The sequence below is a fragment of the Callionymus lyra genome, chromosome 14, assembly GCF_982586985.1.
Source record: "Callionymus lyra chromosome 14, fCalLyr1.hap1.1, whole genome shotgun sequence".
Lineage (NCBI taxonomy): Eukaryota > Metazoa > Chordata > Actinopteri > Syngnathiformes > Callionymidae > Callionymus > Callionymus lyra.
Genome location: NC_141831.1, coordinates 22,410,390 through 22,422,119, shown reverse-complemented (window position 1 = coordinate 22,422,119; position 11,730 = coordinate 22,410,390). Strand labels below are relative to the sequence as shown.

Below are 11,730 nucleotides of genomic sequence, written 5' to 3'. Positions count from 1 at the left end.
ACTCCATTTGCAGAAATGCAGCCTCAAACTTGCTAGAACCTCCTTCATGTTTCACTGTTGCATGTTGACACTCATTTTGTACTGCTCTCCAGCCCGTCGCCCTTAAAACTTCCTTCTGCTACAACCAAATACTTCAAATTTCGATCCATCAGTCCAGAGCTGTCATTTTTTTGCGCCCAGTTCCTATGCTTTCATAAATAGTTCAGTCTCTTGGCCTTGTTTCCATGTTGGAGGAATGGCTTTTTGTCTACAACTCTTCCATGAAGACACTTCTGGCCAGACTTCTCCGGACAGTAGATGGGTCTACCTGGGTCCCACTGGTTTCTGCCAGTTCTGAGGTGATGGCACGGCTGGACATCTTCCGATTTCGAAGGGAAATAAGCTTGATGCGTCTTTCATCTGCTGCACTAAGTTTCTTTTGCCGAACACTGCGTCTGCGATCCTCAACGTTGTTTCTTTGAGCTTCTTCAAAAGAGCTTGAACATCTTGAAACCCCAGTCTGCTTTGAAATCTTTGTCTGGGAGAAACCTTGCTGATGCAGTAGAACTTATGTCTTGTTGCTGTGCTCCGTCTTGCCATCATGACCTGTGACATGAAACTATCTTCCACAACCTCAGCTTGGTAGCAGAGTTTGTTCCTCACCCAGTTTGAAGCTCCTACACAGCTGAATCTTTTTCACTTAATGACTGTGTTTCAACCTACTTGAGAAATTGATGATCATTAGCACCTGTTTGGTATAATCGGTTGATCATACGCCTCACTAGAATCCTACAAAACCCCCGACTTTGTGAAATGTACCTATAAGAATGATGCTACTTTGAAGGCAAAGGGTAGTAACAACAAATATTGATTTGATTTAGATTTATCTTTTGTTTGCTCACTTTCCTTTTTTAAAATTGATAAAAATAAACAATTATTACTTATGTTTTTGAAAGCATTCTTATTTTACAGCATTTTTTTCACACCTGCCTAAAACTTTTGCACAGTACCGTCGACCAACCAGACACCAGCGGATAATTAACAGGTGCTCCGGGTTTGCTGACAGCGCTGTGTTACCTGCTGCACGACTCACAGGAACATCGAGACGCTCAAACATGAAGGTGCTCTGGATGAGTCTCCTCACTCTCTTCGTGTCCTGCCATCGTTCCAGGTCTTTGCCTCTGCCTGCTTCAGGACTGACCCGCGGGCCCCATCCTGGACCTTCTGAAGCTGACCAGGAGTTTGCACAGGTGTGTCACTCACAACTGATCGAAAATCCGCTGCTTTGTCACCGTTAAATAGTTTTACATCTATAATGTCACAATTTATAATTGATTTTTAAAAATAGATTTGCAATAGAAACAGAATTGAAATATGTTACTTTTGAGGAATCAGTTGGATAAAATATAAAAGATGATGAAGAAAACAGATAATCAATATGTCCAAAATAAACGTCTGATTATTTTTGACATCTTAAATCTATAAATAATAAATAAAATAACATACACAACATCCCATTTCATAAGAGCTCAATATGTACTCACATCTGTTTCATCAGAATTTCTTTTTACCTTGTGGTTGCAGTTGACACCCTAAATTACTGCAACAGCATTTCTTCACTGTACTATTATTTGTGGAAGGAGAACATGTTTGGAATGTTTACTGTCAATCACGGACTCGTGTTTCATTTTACTTACACAATGTTTTGGTCAAAGATTCAAGAATTTATTCAAGTAAATTTTATTCTCTGATTTCTTAATGTCCAAAAGGTGTTTTATTTATAGAAAGAGTGTTTTCACAAAAAGCATGTGACTTTTGACTTTTCAAGATGCTATTTCGGTCCAAGTTTATGAGTAGTATTGAGTAGACAGTAAGAGTAAAACACATGCTCTATATGAAACTATTTTGTTACTTTGAAACCAACCCAGGAGTCCCACAGTGTTACGGTGAGATGGGTTTTTTTTTTGTTGCAAGTTAGGCCCAATTATTTTTGCTGTAATTGTTAATCCGGTCTGCAGTGCCAATAAGCTGTTGGAACACTGTACCAGAAGAAAACAATTGATACCACTGTGTTGTGTTTTGTTGAAATACATCAGCCCTTATGGTTCCTGAAGTAGCTGCGAAAAAAAGAGCAATAAACATGCAACAACCATCCAAACTCTCACTCTCTCACATCATGTAATGAAACCTCTTTTCCAAAAGAAACTTAACAAAGACTATTTAGTTAATTTTTTTTCCATTAAAAAGTACGTATTTACTACTCTGTCCATAATTAATTTCTAGAAATTAAATCAATAATTTTAGTAATTCAGTACATGTCGAGTCTATGAATTATGATGTTAAAACAAATCGCACAGTTTTTACCGTCGCTTATGTACTGAAATTCTGGAAATCAATCTTATTTTTATATGTTTAAAATAGAGAATGTTATTCATTTAAATTAAACCTGTGTCTGTATTTGTCCCAATTTATGCTCCCTCATATTTAACAAAAGCAGCTGATATTCTGGAAACCGTATTTAATGTGTATTAAATATGGTATAAATTACATTCAAATTGAATTTTAATTGGGGTCTTTCCTTCCCACTTTTCCTTGACTTTTTCTAGTTGCCCTCCCTCCTTAAACCTTCACTGTTAGGTTAGTAGTCTTTGTGATCATTTTGAAGAAGTTTTGTCGAGTAGTTTGGAATTCTATAAGATGTTTAGATAAATATATATTGCTAATGTTGGAATGTCTATGCTCAGGAATATCTGCGGCACTTCTACAGCTACTCTCACACATCAGACAGACGGAGGAGGTCTGCAGCCACGACTGGTGGAGACTGGACCACCGGCCTCTGTGTTAAAGTGCAGGAGATGCAGAAGTTCTTTGGTTTGCCTCCCAGTGGAGAACTGACCAACGAGACGTTGGCCGTCATGAAGAGGCCTCGATGTGGTCTGTCAGATGTCGAGAGATTTGAGGAGACTTCTCGCTGGAAGAAACATTTTCTTAGCTACAGGTTTGCACAGATGGGTTAGTCGACCTAAAAGTCTGATAATGTACCTTCAGTATCGCCGAACATTTCTGTTTATTGTCCTTCAGTATTTCTGGCCATCACCTTCATGTTCAAAAGGGTTTCAAACTCTTCCGAAAAGCCTTGGATATGTGGTCCACGGTCATTCCCCTACGGTTTAAGAGGAGAAGGCGAAGAGAGGCGGACATTGTCATCTCCTTCCACAGTGGTGGTGAGTTCTGAGTGACTTTAGGTCTGGTTCACATGAAGGTATTTACGTCTGTGTCTCTCACAGATCACAAGGATGGATCACCCTTCGATGGTAAAGGAGGGATCTTGGCTCATGCCTTCCTGCCTGGGCATGGTATTGGTGGAGATGTTCACTTTGATGCAGATGAAGACTGGAGCTTGAACTTCACTGGTATTCCTGTTTTTTTTAATTCCAAATATTGTTATTTACATTTTAATTTAAAGTAAGTGAAGATTCAACAGCTCTCAGGTTCTTATTCCCAAGTTATCACAGAAATCATATTTAGGGTATCAGTAATAACATAAAAAGTCCAGACTGTTCCTAAACTACTCACCTTTGGCTGAACAAAAGACAAGACTGGTCGGCCAAACTTTAAGTATGTCTTTTGATTTTAAAAATTGTAATAAATGACAACTAACGTGAAAACCCAACTCTCCTGACTTACGCTCATATTTTAGATCTTCCTCTCCAAGATTTATCATGATGATGTTTCAAGTCATTCATTTATAGGTTCTTCCCCGTTTAAAATCTCAGCGAAAGAGAGGTTATAAGAGCGTTGTCCATTACGACGTAATCATGTGCTCCACTCCTCCTCCAGCCAGCTGTAATCACGCTTTGTTTATACAACGAGTCACTTGACAGTGACTACAGGGATTAATGATGCTATGGAGAAAAAACATGTTTGACCAATCACAGCAGAGTGGGCGAGGTTATGGTAAACAAGGTTTGATCTCAAGAAAAAAGTTTTTTCAGTGGGCGGGGCTTAAACACATTTTCTAATGTCAATATTTCATGAAAAGAGAGTTTTGTAAAAACAGACACATACTGATGAGTTACAAGATCTATTTAAGATACACTTAAAACAACTCATTAGTTGCCCTTTAACGTGTTCTTTTGACGACATTTTTCTGAAGATTTAATGGAGCCATTGATTCATTTTAGGGTCATTTTACAGACAGCTCGATTGTCTCTAGCAGTGGGTCATTCTAATACACGTTTGTTGTGCCTCAGGTTTTAACCTTTTGACAGTGGCAGTCCATGAATTTGGCCACGCACTTGGTCTGGAACACTCTTCTGATCCCGGTGCAGTTATGTATCCAGCTTACAACTTCTCCCCCGGTTATGTCCTCCAACTGTCTCATAGCGATGTGAAGGACGTCCAACACATGTACGGTGAGTATGAGTGGACAATTTTAACATGTTAATTTGTAAAGCACCTTTCTCTGACCAGGGTCACAAGGCGCTTAAAGAATCAAAACAATACACAATTAAAATGCATACCTTAAAAGGTCAAGATAACATAGAGACAAACACAGAGGACCCAAGAAAAGTAAGAAAAAAACTGCACAAATAAGAATGTCTTTAGTCAGTAGATCCATCAAACGCAGAAAGAAAAGAAGATTGTTCCAAAGCTTAGGTGCAACAGCCTGGATGTTAATATCAAAACAATTGATTGAACTGATTTTGTGGTAAAATTAATTTGTATTATGAGGCGGGAAATTCAAAGTTTAAATAGAGTAGTCTTTAATGCTACTAATAATACAGCACGACAATTGGAGAGTAAACTAGAAGATTAAATGTCTAAAAGCCGCAAAGAAAAGGCAAGTATTCACATATTTTGTGGATAAATAAAATGTATATTCTGGGACAAATGCTAGCAGGTATGGCTAACCTTTGCTAGCTTAATGCAAGAGTTATTCTTTATTTAAGCAAACTAAAGTAAGGAACCCATCAAGCTCTTTCTTTCATCTGATATCTTCATGTGATATCAGAAACAAATCAAAATTCTAAATAAAAAAGTGAACTCTGTTGGTTTCAGGTGCCAGTGAAGGATTTGATTCCCTCAAACCTCCCCCGAGGACTCCTGACAGATGTGACCCCGATTTGTCTTTTGATGCCGTTTCAAAGTTACAACAAGAGCTGGTGGTTTTCAAAGACAGGTGTGTCGAAAACTTGTGCGTCATGGACGAGCAGAACCAGCTAAGAATCTCTCCACCATTAGGTTTATGTGGCGGAAGCATCCTCAGTTCGACAGAACAGGAATCACTCTCATCAGCAGCCTGTGGTCCCACAGCGTTCCCTCACACCTTGATGCTGTGTATGAAAACTGGGCAGAGAATTATTTAATGTTTTTTAAAGGTATCAAATAGTTTTTGGATTATTGAAACAAAGATTCAAGTGTTCTGTTGTTGCAGATCATATGTACTGGGTGATGAGGCACCTTCAACTTCAGGAAGGTTTTCCAAAAAACATCTCGAATTTGGGATTCCCTTCCAGGATACGGTCCATTAATGCCGCTCTTCATTTCCGCGCAGAGCGCTTCACAGTGTTTTTCACCGGGCACGAGTGTTGGAGGTATTAGTGATCATCAACCAGCGAATATTCCTCATTTTTATGATTAAAAAGCGAAAGTGTCACCATCAATTGTCACATTCCTGCTGCTGACTTGATGAATTATCTCAAGTTTGCTTCTAATATTTCACAACCATTTGAAAGACAACATCTATTTTGGTTCTTTTGCTATTTAAAGAAGATATTAAGTCAGAGCAAAAAAAATGTTAGCGGAACTTTTCATCCATTCATGATGGATGTTATTGACATGTTACTGAACATCGAAGACGGATCTTGTTATTAGGCATAAGTAGGGTCTGTCCCCTGACATGTGACCCCACATCACCTTACCATGAATATAAACAAACATTCATTTACTGTTCAGGTACAACGAAGAGCATGACATGATGGATTATTCACCTGAACTCATAGAGCAGCAATGGCCCGGAGTTCCAGCTCCTGTAGACGCTGCTGTCTTCCATGAAGGTCGTTCATTCCCCTTTTTGTTCAACAAATAAAGCTTTAGCTATCGTTGAATAGTGTTGATATAACCTATAAATGGTTTATTTAAATTCCAAATGCATGTTTATATTGCTCAGAAGGCAATAAGGCAGCACATACCTCTGCCAAGGAACTAATTTCAAAGAATTGTTAGTTGAATTTAAGAGCATTTTCAAAGATAAAATTGACATATTAGTGGTTGTCCTGATTAACAACATGATAGGGTTTTTGTTTGTCCTAATATCTCTGCAACAAGCTGTGTATAATCATAATAACAACGCATTTTCTTTTCGACAGGCGATGTTCACTTCTTCAAGGGAAACACGGACTATATTTATGACCTCAAGTCCAAACGTGTCATCTCCACCAGCCCCGTTAATGACCTGCTGGAATGCACGGAGCAGAGAATAATGAACGACATTTAATGTAGTTTGATGACGGCGTGACAATGTGCGTGAGGATGCACATCAAAAATGTTGGGAAACACCATGTTGGCAATAACTACAATGTAGCAAATACTAATTGAGTAACTGAAGGATGGTGTTACTGCAGTGTGAAATGATGTCGAGATTCTCTGTCAAAACTTTTTTAGCAGCAAATATAATCTAGAGTTGTTTAATTTATGTGGTGAGAAATAATAAACACACCAGTGAATTGAATCATGTCAGTTTCATTGTCTCTCACGAACAATTAATCCAAGAGACCGTTGCACAAGAAAATTTTCGTCATGACATGAAGCAACCGCAGAGAAGATGTAGCTTTCCTTTAACAATGACGAGAAAGTGGTTTATTTTAGATGACGTGGTGTGGAAAACTACTAACAATCTTCCATCTTTTTGATTTGAGAATTGTGTTTTAAAAAACAACAACCTGTTCAGAAAAAGTGAGATGACTAAAAACGAAATGTAATAATAATATTGTTGTTGTGTTATAAAAATATTTTTCATGTTAATGGTTGTACATTGTTTATTTCATTCTTGATTATTAAATGAATTCATTTATAGTGAAAAACAGGAATTAACTTAAACAAACAACAAAATCTAAAGTAACAATTGTTTTTATATTAAATAAAATAATCATCTTATAACTGTTACCTTACCATAATCTCATCAAATTCACTGTGAATCTAAAATGAATTGGTTATTATTATTTTTTATATATTTATATATTATTATTTCAAAGTGTTTTTACTTCTGCTTTTAAAAAAAACCCTAACGTTTTCCAATATGTATAGTTTAAATGTTGAAGTTAGATTATTCAGCTGAATATGAACATAAATATTTTACGCTGAACAATTACCCTCCAGGGAACCTTTTGTTGTTTTGATTCTGTGATAGTATCCAAAGCAACTAAAACAAATATCTTTTCTTTTGATCACAATGACGCTAAACGCTCTTCACTGATGTTTGCTCAGGATGGGAATTCTTGATCCTTGTTAATGAAAGAGTTGCGTCAGGACTTGCTCTATGCATTCGGATTCCCGACATTAATATTTCCGGTCAAACCTGATGTTAGAATAAACCTTTGAATTATTATCAACAAAAAATAGGTAGTACATCACTAAAAGATAATGGTATTTAAAGTATATTTTCTATTTAATCATTGCTTCATTTTAGTGAAAATTAGAGAAACTAAATTGAAACATTGATTCGGTAAATGATTCATAAAATGTACTTTTCTTGCCATCAGTCAAAGCAGGTGCCATGAAATGATTTGAGACATTGTCAAACAACGTAAAATTAGTCTTAAAATGTTATATAGTAAATCTAAATTGCTCAAGTGTATGGAATACTATCAGCACCACAGTTGGGAAATAAAAGTTTAAGTATTAACTTAAAACCTGAATTTTTTTTAAGTGGATCTCCTTTAATGTGGATTTTACTCAATTTTTCTTGTTACTTGTTTGATGTAATTCAATTTATATTTCTATTCTACTTTCTCCTAATTTATTATCATATCATAACGTTTTTTAAATACTGCTGCTACTACTCCTAATAATAGCACTTTGAGATAATGTACGACAAAAAGTACAATGTTGATCAAATGTATTACCATCATTATAATTATTAAATATTCCATATTACTACACCAAGAGGTGTAGTAATAGAAAAACTCTAGACTTATGTTTTTGTTTACTTTTAATTGTTTAACATACTCAATTAATAAATACTCAGTTTTGCAGTTTTTTCTACATTTTCTCAGATTGACAGCTGAAAATCTTCCAGTTCAAACTCATTTACGTCATGATTACAACTTTTGTTGTTGGGCCCTTTTTTTTCTTCGATGAGCAATCTGCTACAACTTCCTCCCTGCTCCATAAAAGGTAGGGCGTCTGACTCAACCTCTTGGCCGAGTTGCTCAACACGTAGTATCTGCAGCCTTTAAAAGCAGCCAGCGATCACCTCAGCTGTTCAAGTTGAAGACCAACAACAAAGATGAAGACGTTCGGCCTAATACTCTGCCTGGCCGCCGCAGCCTCCTGCATGCCTCTTTCTCAGATCCAAAGACAAGATGAAGATTTAGCCACGGTACTTTAATTTTGACTCACAAAGATATTTCCTGCATTTCTGGACTGTTTTATTGATGCTGTTCCCTGCAGAAGTACCTGGAGAACTTCTACAACCTCGGTGACGACTCCAGCCAAGTTTTTCGGCGGGGGATCAGCCCAATTGTCGAAAAGCTGATGGAGATGCAGAGGTTCTTCGGGCTGGAGATCACAGGCACCTTGGACGAGAACACAATCGCCACAATGAAGAAACCTCGCTGTGGTGTTTCGGACGTCGCCCGCTACGCCACTACTGATAATGACCTGAAATGGGAAAAGAACAGTTTGACGTACAGGTGAGGGATCTGAGTTGCGATTGAACAAAAGTTTCTTAAAGTATTTGACTGATGTGAACGTGTGATTGTCTGTCCGCAGGATCGTGAGCTACACTCCGGACATGAGCCAGGCTGAGGTGGACGACTCCATTGGAAAGGCTTTTAAAGTTTGGGCTAAAGTGACCCCTCTGAGGTTCACCCGGATCTTCAGCGGAACAGCCGACATCATGATCTCCTTTGGGCGCCAATGTGAGTCCTTACGATATTTTCCCCACAGCATGTTGAAGATGTGTTTACAACGATATTCGCTCTAATGTGTCTTCAAACAGCACAGAAGTTAAACTGCGTCAGAACTATCTATGACTAGCGGTCTCTGACTCGTTCTGTACCTCCACAGTTCACGGCGATAGTTATCCTTTTGATGGCCCTGGTAACACACTGGCCCACGCCTTCTTCCCATCACCCGGCATAGGAGGCGACGCCCATTTTGACGAGGACGAGGACTTCACCTTCCGCTCAAACTCTGGTGAGTATTGACAACGTTACGACGTAGATTGACTCCTTTCCAAGTCTGGCTCCCTGACCGCTCGTGCTCGCTTTCAGGATACGTGCTCTTCATGGTGGCAGCTCACGAGTTCGGTCACTCTCTGGGTTTGTCTCACTCCAGCGACCCAGGTGCTCTCATGTTCCCTTTCTACACTTACGCAAACCCTGAGACCTTCTTGCTGCCTCAGGACGACGTCAACGGCATCCAGTCTCTCTATGGTGAGAACCTGATTCAAATCTGCAGAACTTAAACACATATTGAGAAACCCTTTGAATTCCATAATGAATGTGTTGTTTTTTATTGTAGGCTCAAACACTGATAAAGACCCAGGTAACCCTGAACCCAAACCACCAACCACCCCTGACGCCTGCGACTCCACCTTAGTCCTGGACGCTGTTGCAACCCTGCGTGGAGAGACGCTTTTTTTCAAAGACAGGTATAGTTGGACAACACGTAGCTCAACTTTAAACTTAATGGTTATCTGTGAAAAAGATTCCTAATATTGTACATTTGTGTTCTCTCAGCTTCTTCTGGCGTAGCTTCCCTCAGAGTAACACAATTCAGCAAACTTTCATCACCAACTTCTGGAGCAGTGCCCCGGTCAACATCGATGCTGCCTATGAAAGCAGAGTGTCCGATCGTCTCTTGATGTTTAAAGGTAAGAGTCAACTTCCATTCATCCATCCATCCGTCCGTCCGTCCGTCCGTCCATCCATCCATCCATCCATCCATCCATCCATCCATCCATCCATCCATCCATCCATCCATCCATCCATCCATCCATCCATCCATCCATCCATCCATCAATCCACATAACCATCCAACCATGCGTTCATCAATCCAACCATCCATCTTTACATTCATCCATAATCTATCCATCTTGAAGCTAACAGCTCACTGAATGTGTTTATCTTCTGCAGGTCATCAGGTCTGGTCGTTCAATGCCTATGAGCTTGTGCGTGGTTACCCCAAATCCATTTACAGCTATGGTCTGCCGAAAACAGTGCAGAAGATCGACGCTGCCTTCTTTGATGAGAACACTGGCAAGACTCTATTTGTCGTCGGCAGCGAGTACTACAGGTATATATCATATATCTATATATCTATATATCTATCTATACATATGAACCTAATGGTTGCTTCTGTGTCTGTAGCTATGATGAAACAAGTAAGACGTTGGACACTGGAGCCCCGAAACGTATTGATGAGACCTTCAGTGGTATGGTCGGCCAGGTGACGGCAGCTTTCCAGTATCGTGGTAAGTTACGACGAAGAGAAATGAGGTTGAGGAAGATGATCTTTGCCAGGCACTAATGTCAAGTTCTACCTTCAGGATACACTTACCTCTACAGTGGAAACCAAATGTACGAGTACAGCATGAGCAGCGGTCGCTTGTTCCGCTCTCTGGGCAACAACTACTTCCTCACCTGCAACAACTACTAAACTATTCAAGAAGCCGAATTTAAATGATTGTTGTTGAAGGTTTGCTTTCTGATGTGTTACACATATATTGTTCATGTCTTTGCTGATTTGCACACATGTAACTTGTGAATGTAACTGTGAAAAATGTGAAACAGAAAAATAAAGTCAACTCAGGAATTATACAAATATTTGTTAAATGTATTATTTATCTAGGTGGTGATGGGAGCCTTAACATTAAACAAGACAACAATTAGCAAGAAAGTCAAAAGAAAATGAATGTGAGTGTGATTAAAATGATCTAAGACACTACACTCTTTACACCTGTGAGTCCACCCTCAGTGAGAGTACAAAGATTCCGGCATGTAAGGTTTCATGAAATATAGTCACTATTTTCAAAGGCTTTTTAGCTATTAGCGCCACCTACTGGGCAATAAAAATGATGATTATTCATGAAGCATCATCGACATAACCTGATGGAGTAACACAATGTATAACCTTTTCTTATTTTTCGATGACAAAAATGTAATCTTTACTAAAACACAGGAGGACAAGATCCATATAAATCCTACTGAACTAAAGCTTTGTTTAGTGTTAACCCTTGCGTTATCTCACGGTCAAGGTGACCCGAAGGCCGAAAACAAATAGTAAAATAGTAAATAGTATCCCTTGTGTTGTCTCTGGGTCAAGGTGAACTACCTCCCTGGCATCCATAAATACATATGCAGTGGTGGAGGTCGTGTTGCCCTTGTAGACACTCTTGGATAATTTACTCAATGGCAATATTTTGTTACAGTATTCTACCACCAGTAACAATGTATATTTATATTATTTTGAAATTATAGGTCAGGTTTTTCAATTTAACAAATCTAATTTAAGGTCATTGTTCAA

General features: G+C 38.7%; 2 protein-coding genes across 2 annotated transcripts; both read left to right on the top strand.

The window, feature by feature from the left end:
- Positions 1-248: 248 nt before the first annotated feature.
- LOC148066470 (collagenase 3) lies at positions 249-6,570 on the top strand. Its single transcript, XM_087807972.1, has 11 exons — positions 249-338; positions 987-1,229; positions 2,724-2,977; positions 3,061-3,203; positions 3,267-3,392; positions 4,233-4,394; positions 5,041-5,161; positions 5,224-5,360; positions 5,417-5,576; positions 5,938-6,038; positions 6,351-6,570. Exons 1-11 carry the CDS (start codon positions 261-263, stop codon positions 6,476-6,478), a joined length of 1,653 nt encoding a protein of 550 aa, XP_087664098.1. The 5' UTR covers positions 249-260; the 3' UTR covers positions 6,479-6,570.
- A 1,851-nt stretch (positions 6,571-8,421) lies between these two features.
- On the top strand, positions 8,422-11,028 carry mmp13a.1 (matrix metallopeptidase 13a, tandem duplicate 1). The gene is made up of 10 exons (XM_087807975.1): positions 8,422-8,581; positions 8,653-8,894; positions 8,974-9,122; positions 9,271-9,399; positions 9,477-9,638; positions 9,727-9,856; positions 9,945-10,078; positions 10,341-10,500; positions 10,575-10,678; positions 10,754-11,028. The coding sequence occupies exons 1-10, from the start codon at positions 8,489-8,491 to the stop codon at positions 10,861-10,863; spliced, it is 1,413 nt and encodes a 470-aa protein (XP_087664101.1). The 5' UTR covers positions 8,422-8,488; the 3' UTR covers positions 10,864-11,028.
- The last annotated feature ends 702 nt before the right edge of the window (positions 11,029-11,730 follow it).

Excerpts from the sequence above, each read along its gene's own strand:
- LOC148066470 (XM_087807972.1), top strand. The coding sequence starts at position 261 with ATGAAGACACTTCTGGCCAGACTTCTCCGGACAGTAGATGGGTCTACC. Across the intron at positions 3,393-4,232 it reads CTGGAGCTTGAACTTCACTG|GTTTTAACCTTTTGACAGTG; the intron begins GTATTCCTGTTT and ends GTTGTGCCTCAG. Across the intron at positions 5,577-5,937 it reads ACCGGGCACGAGTGTTGGAG|GTACAACGAAGAGCATGACA; the intron begins GTATTAGTGATC and ends TTTACTGTTCAG.
- mmp13a.1 (XM_087807975.1), top strand. The coding sequence starts at position 8,489 with ATGAAGACGTTCGGCCTAATACTCTGCCTGGCCGCCGCAGCCTCCTGC. Across the intron at positions 9,123-9,270 it reads GATCTCCTTTGGGCGCCAAT|TTCACGGCGATAGTTATCCT; the intron begins GTGAGTCCTTAC and ends GTACCTCCACAG. Across the intron at positions 9,857-9,944 it reads ACGCTTTTTTTCAAAGACAG|CTTCTTCTGGCGTAGCTTCC; the intron begins GTATAGTTGGAC and ends GTGTTCTCTCAG.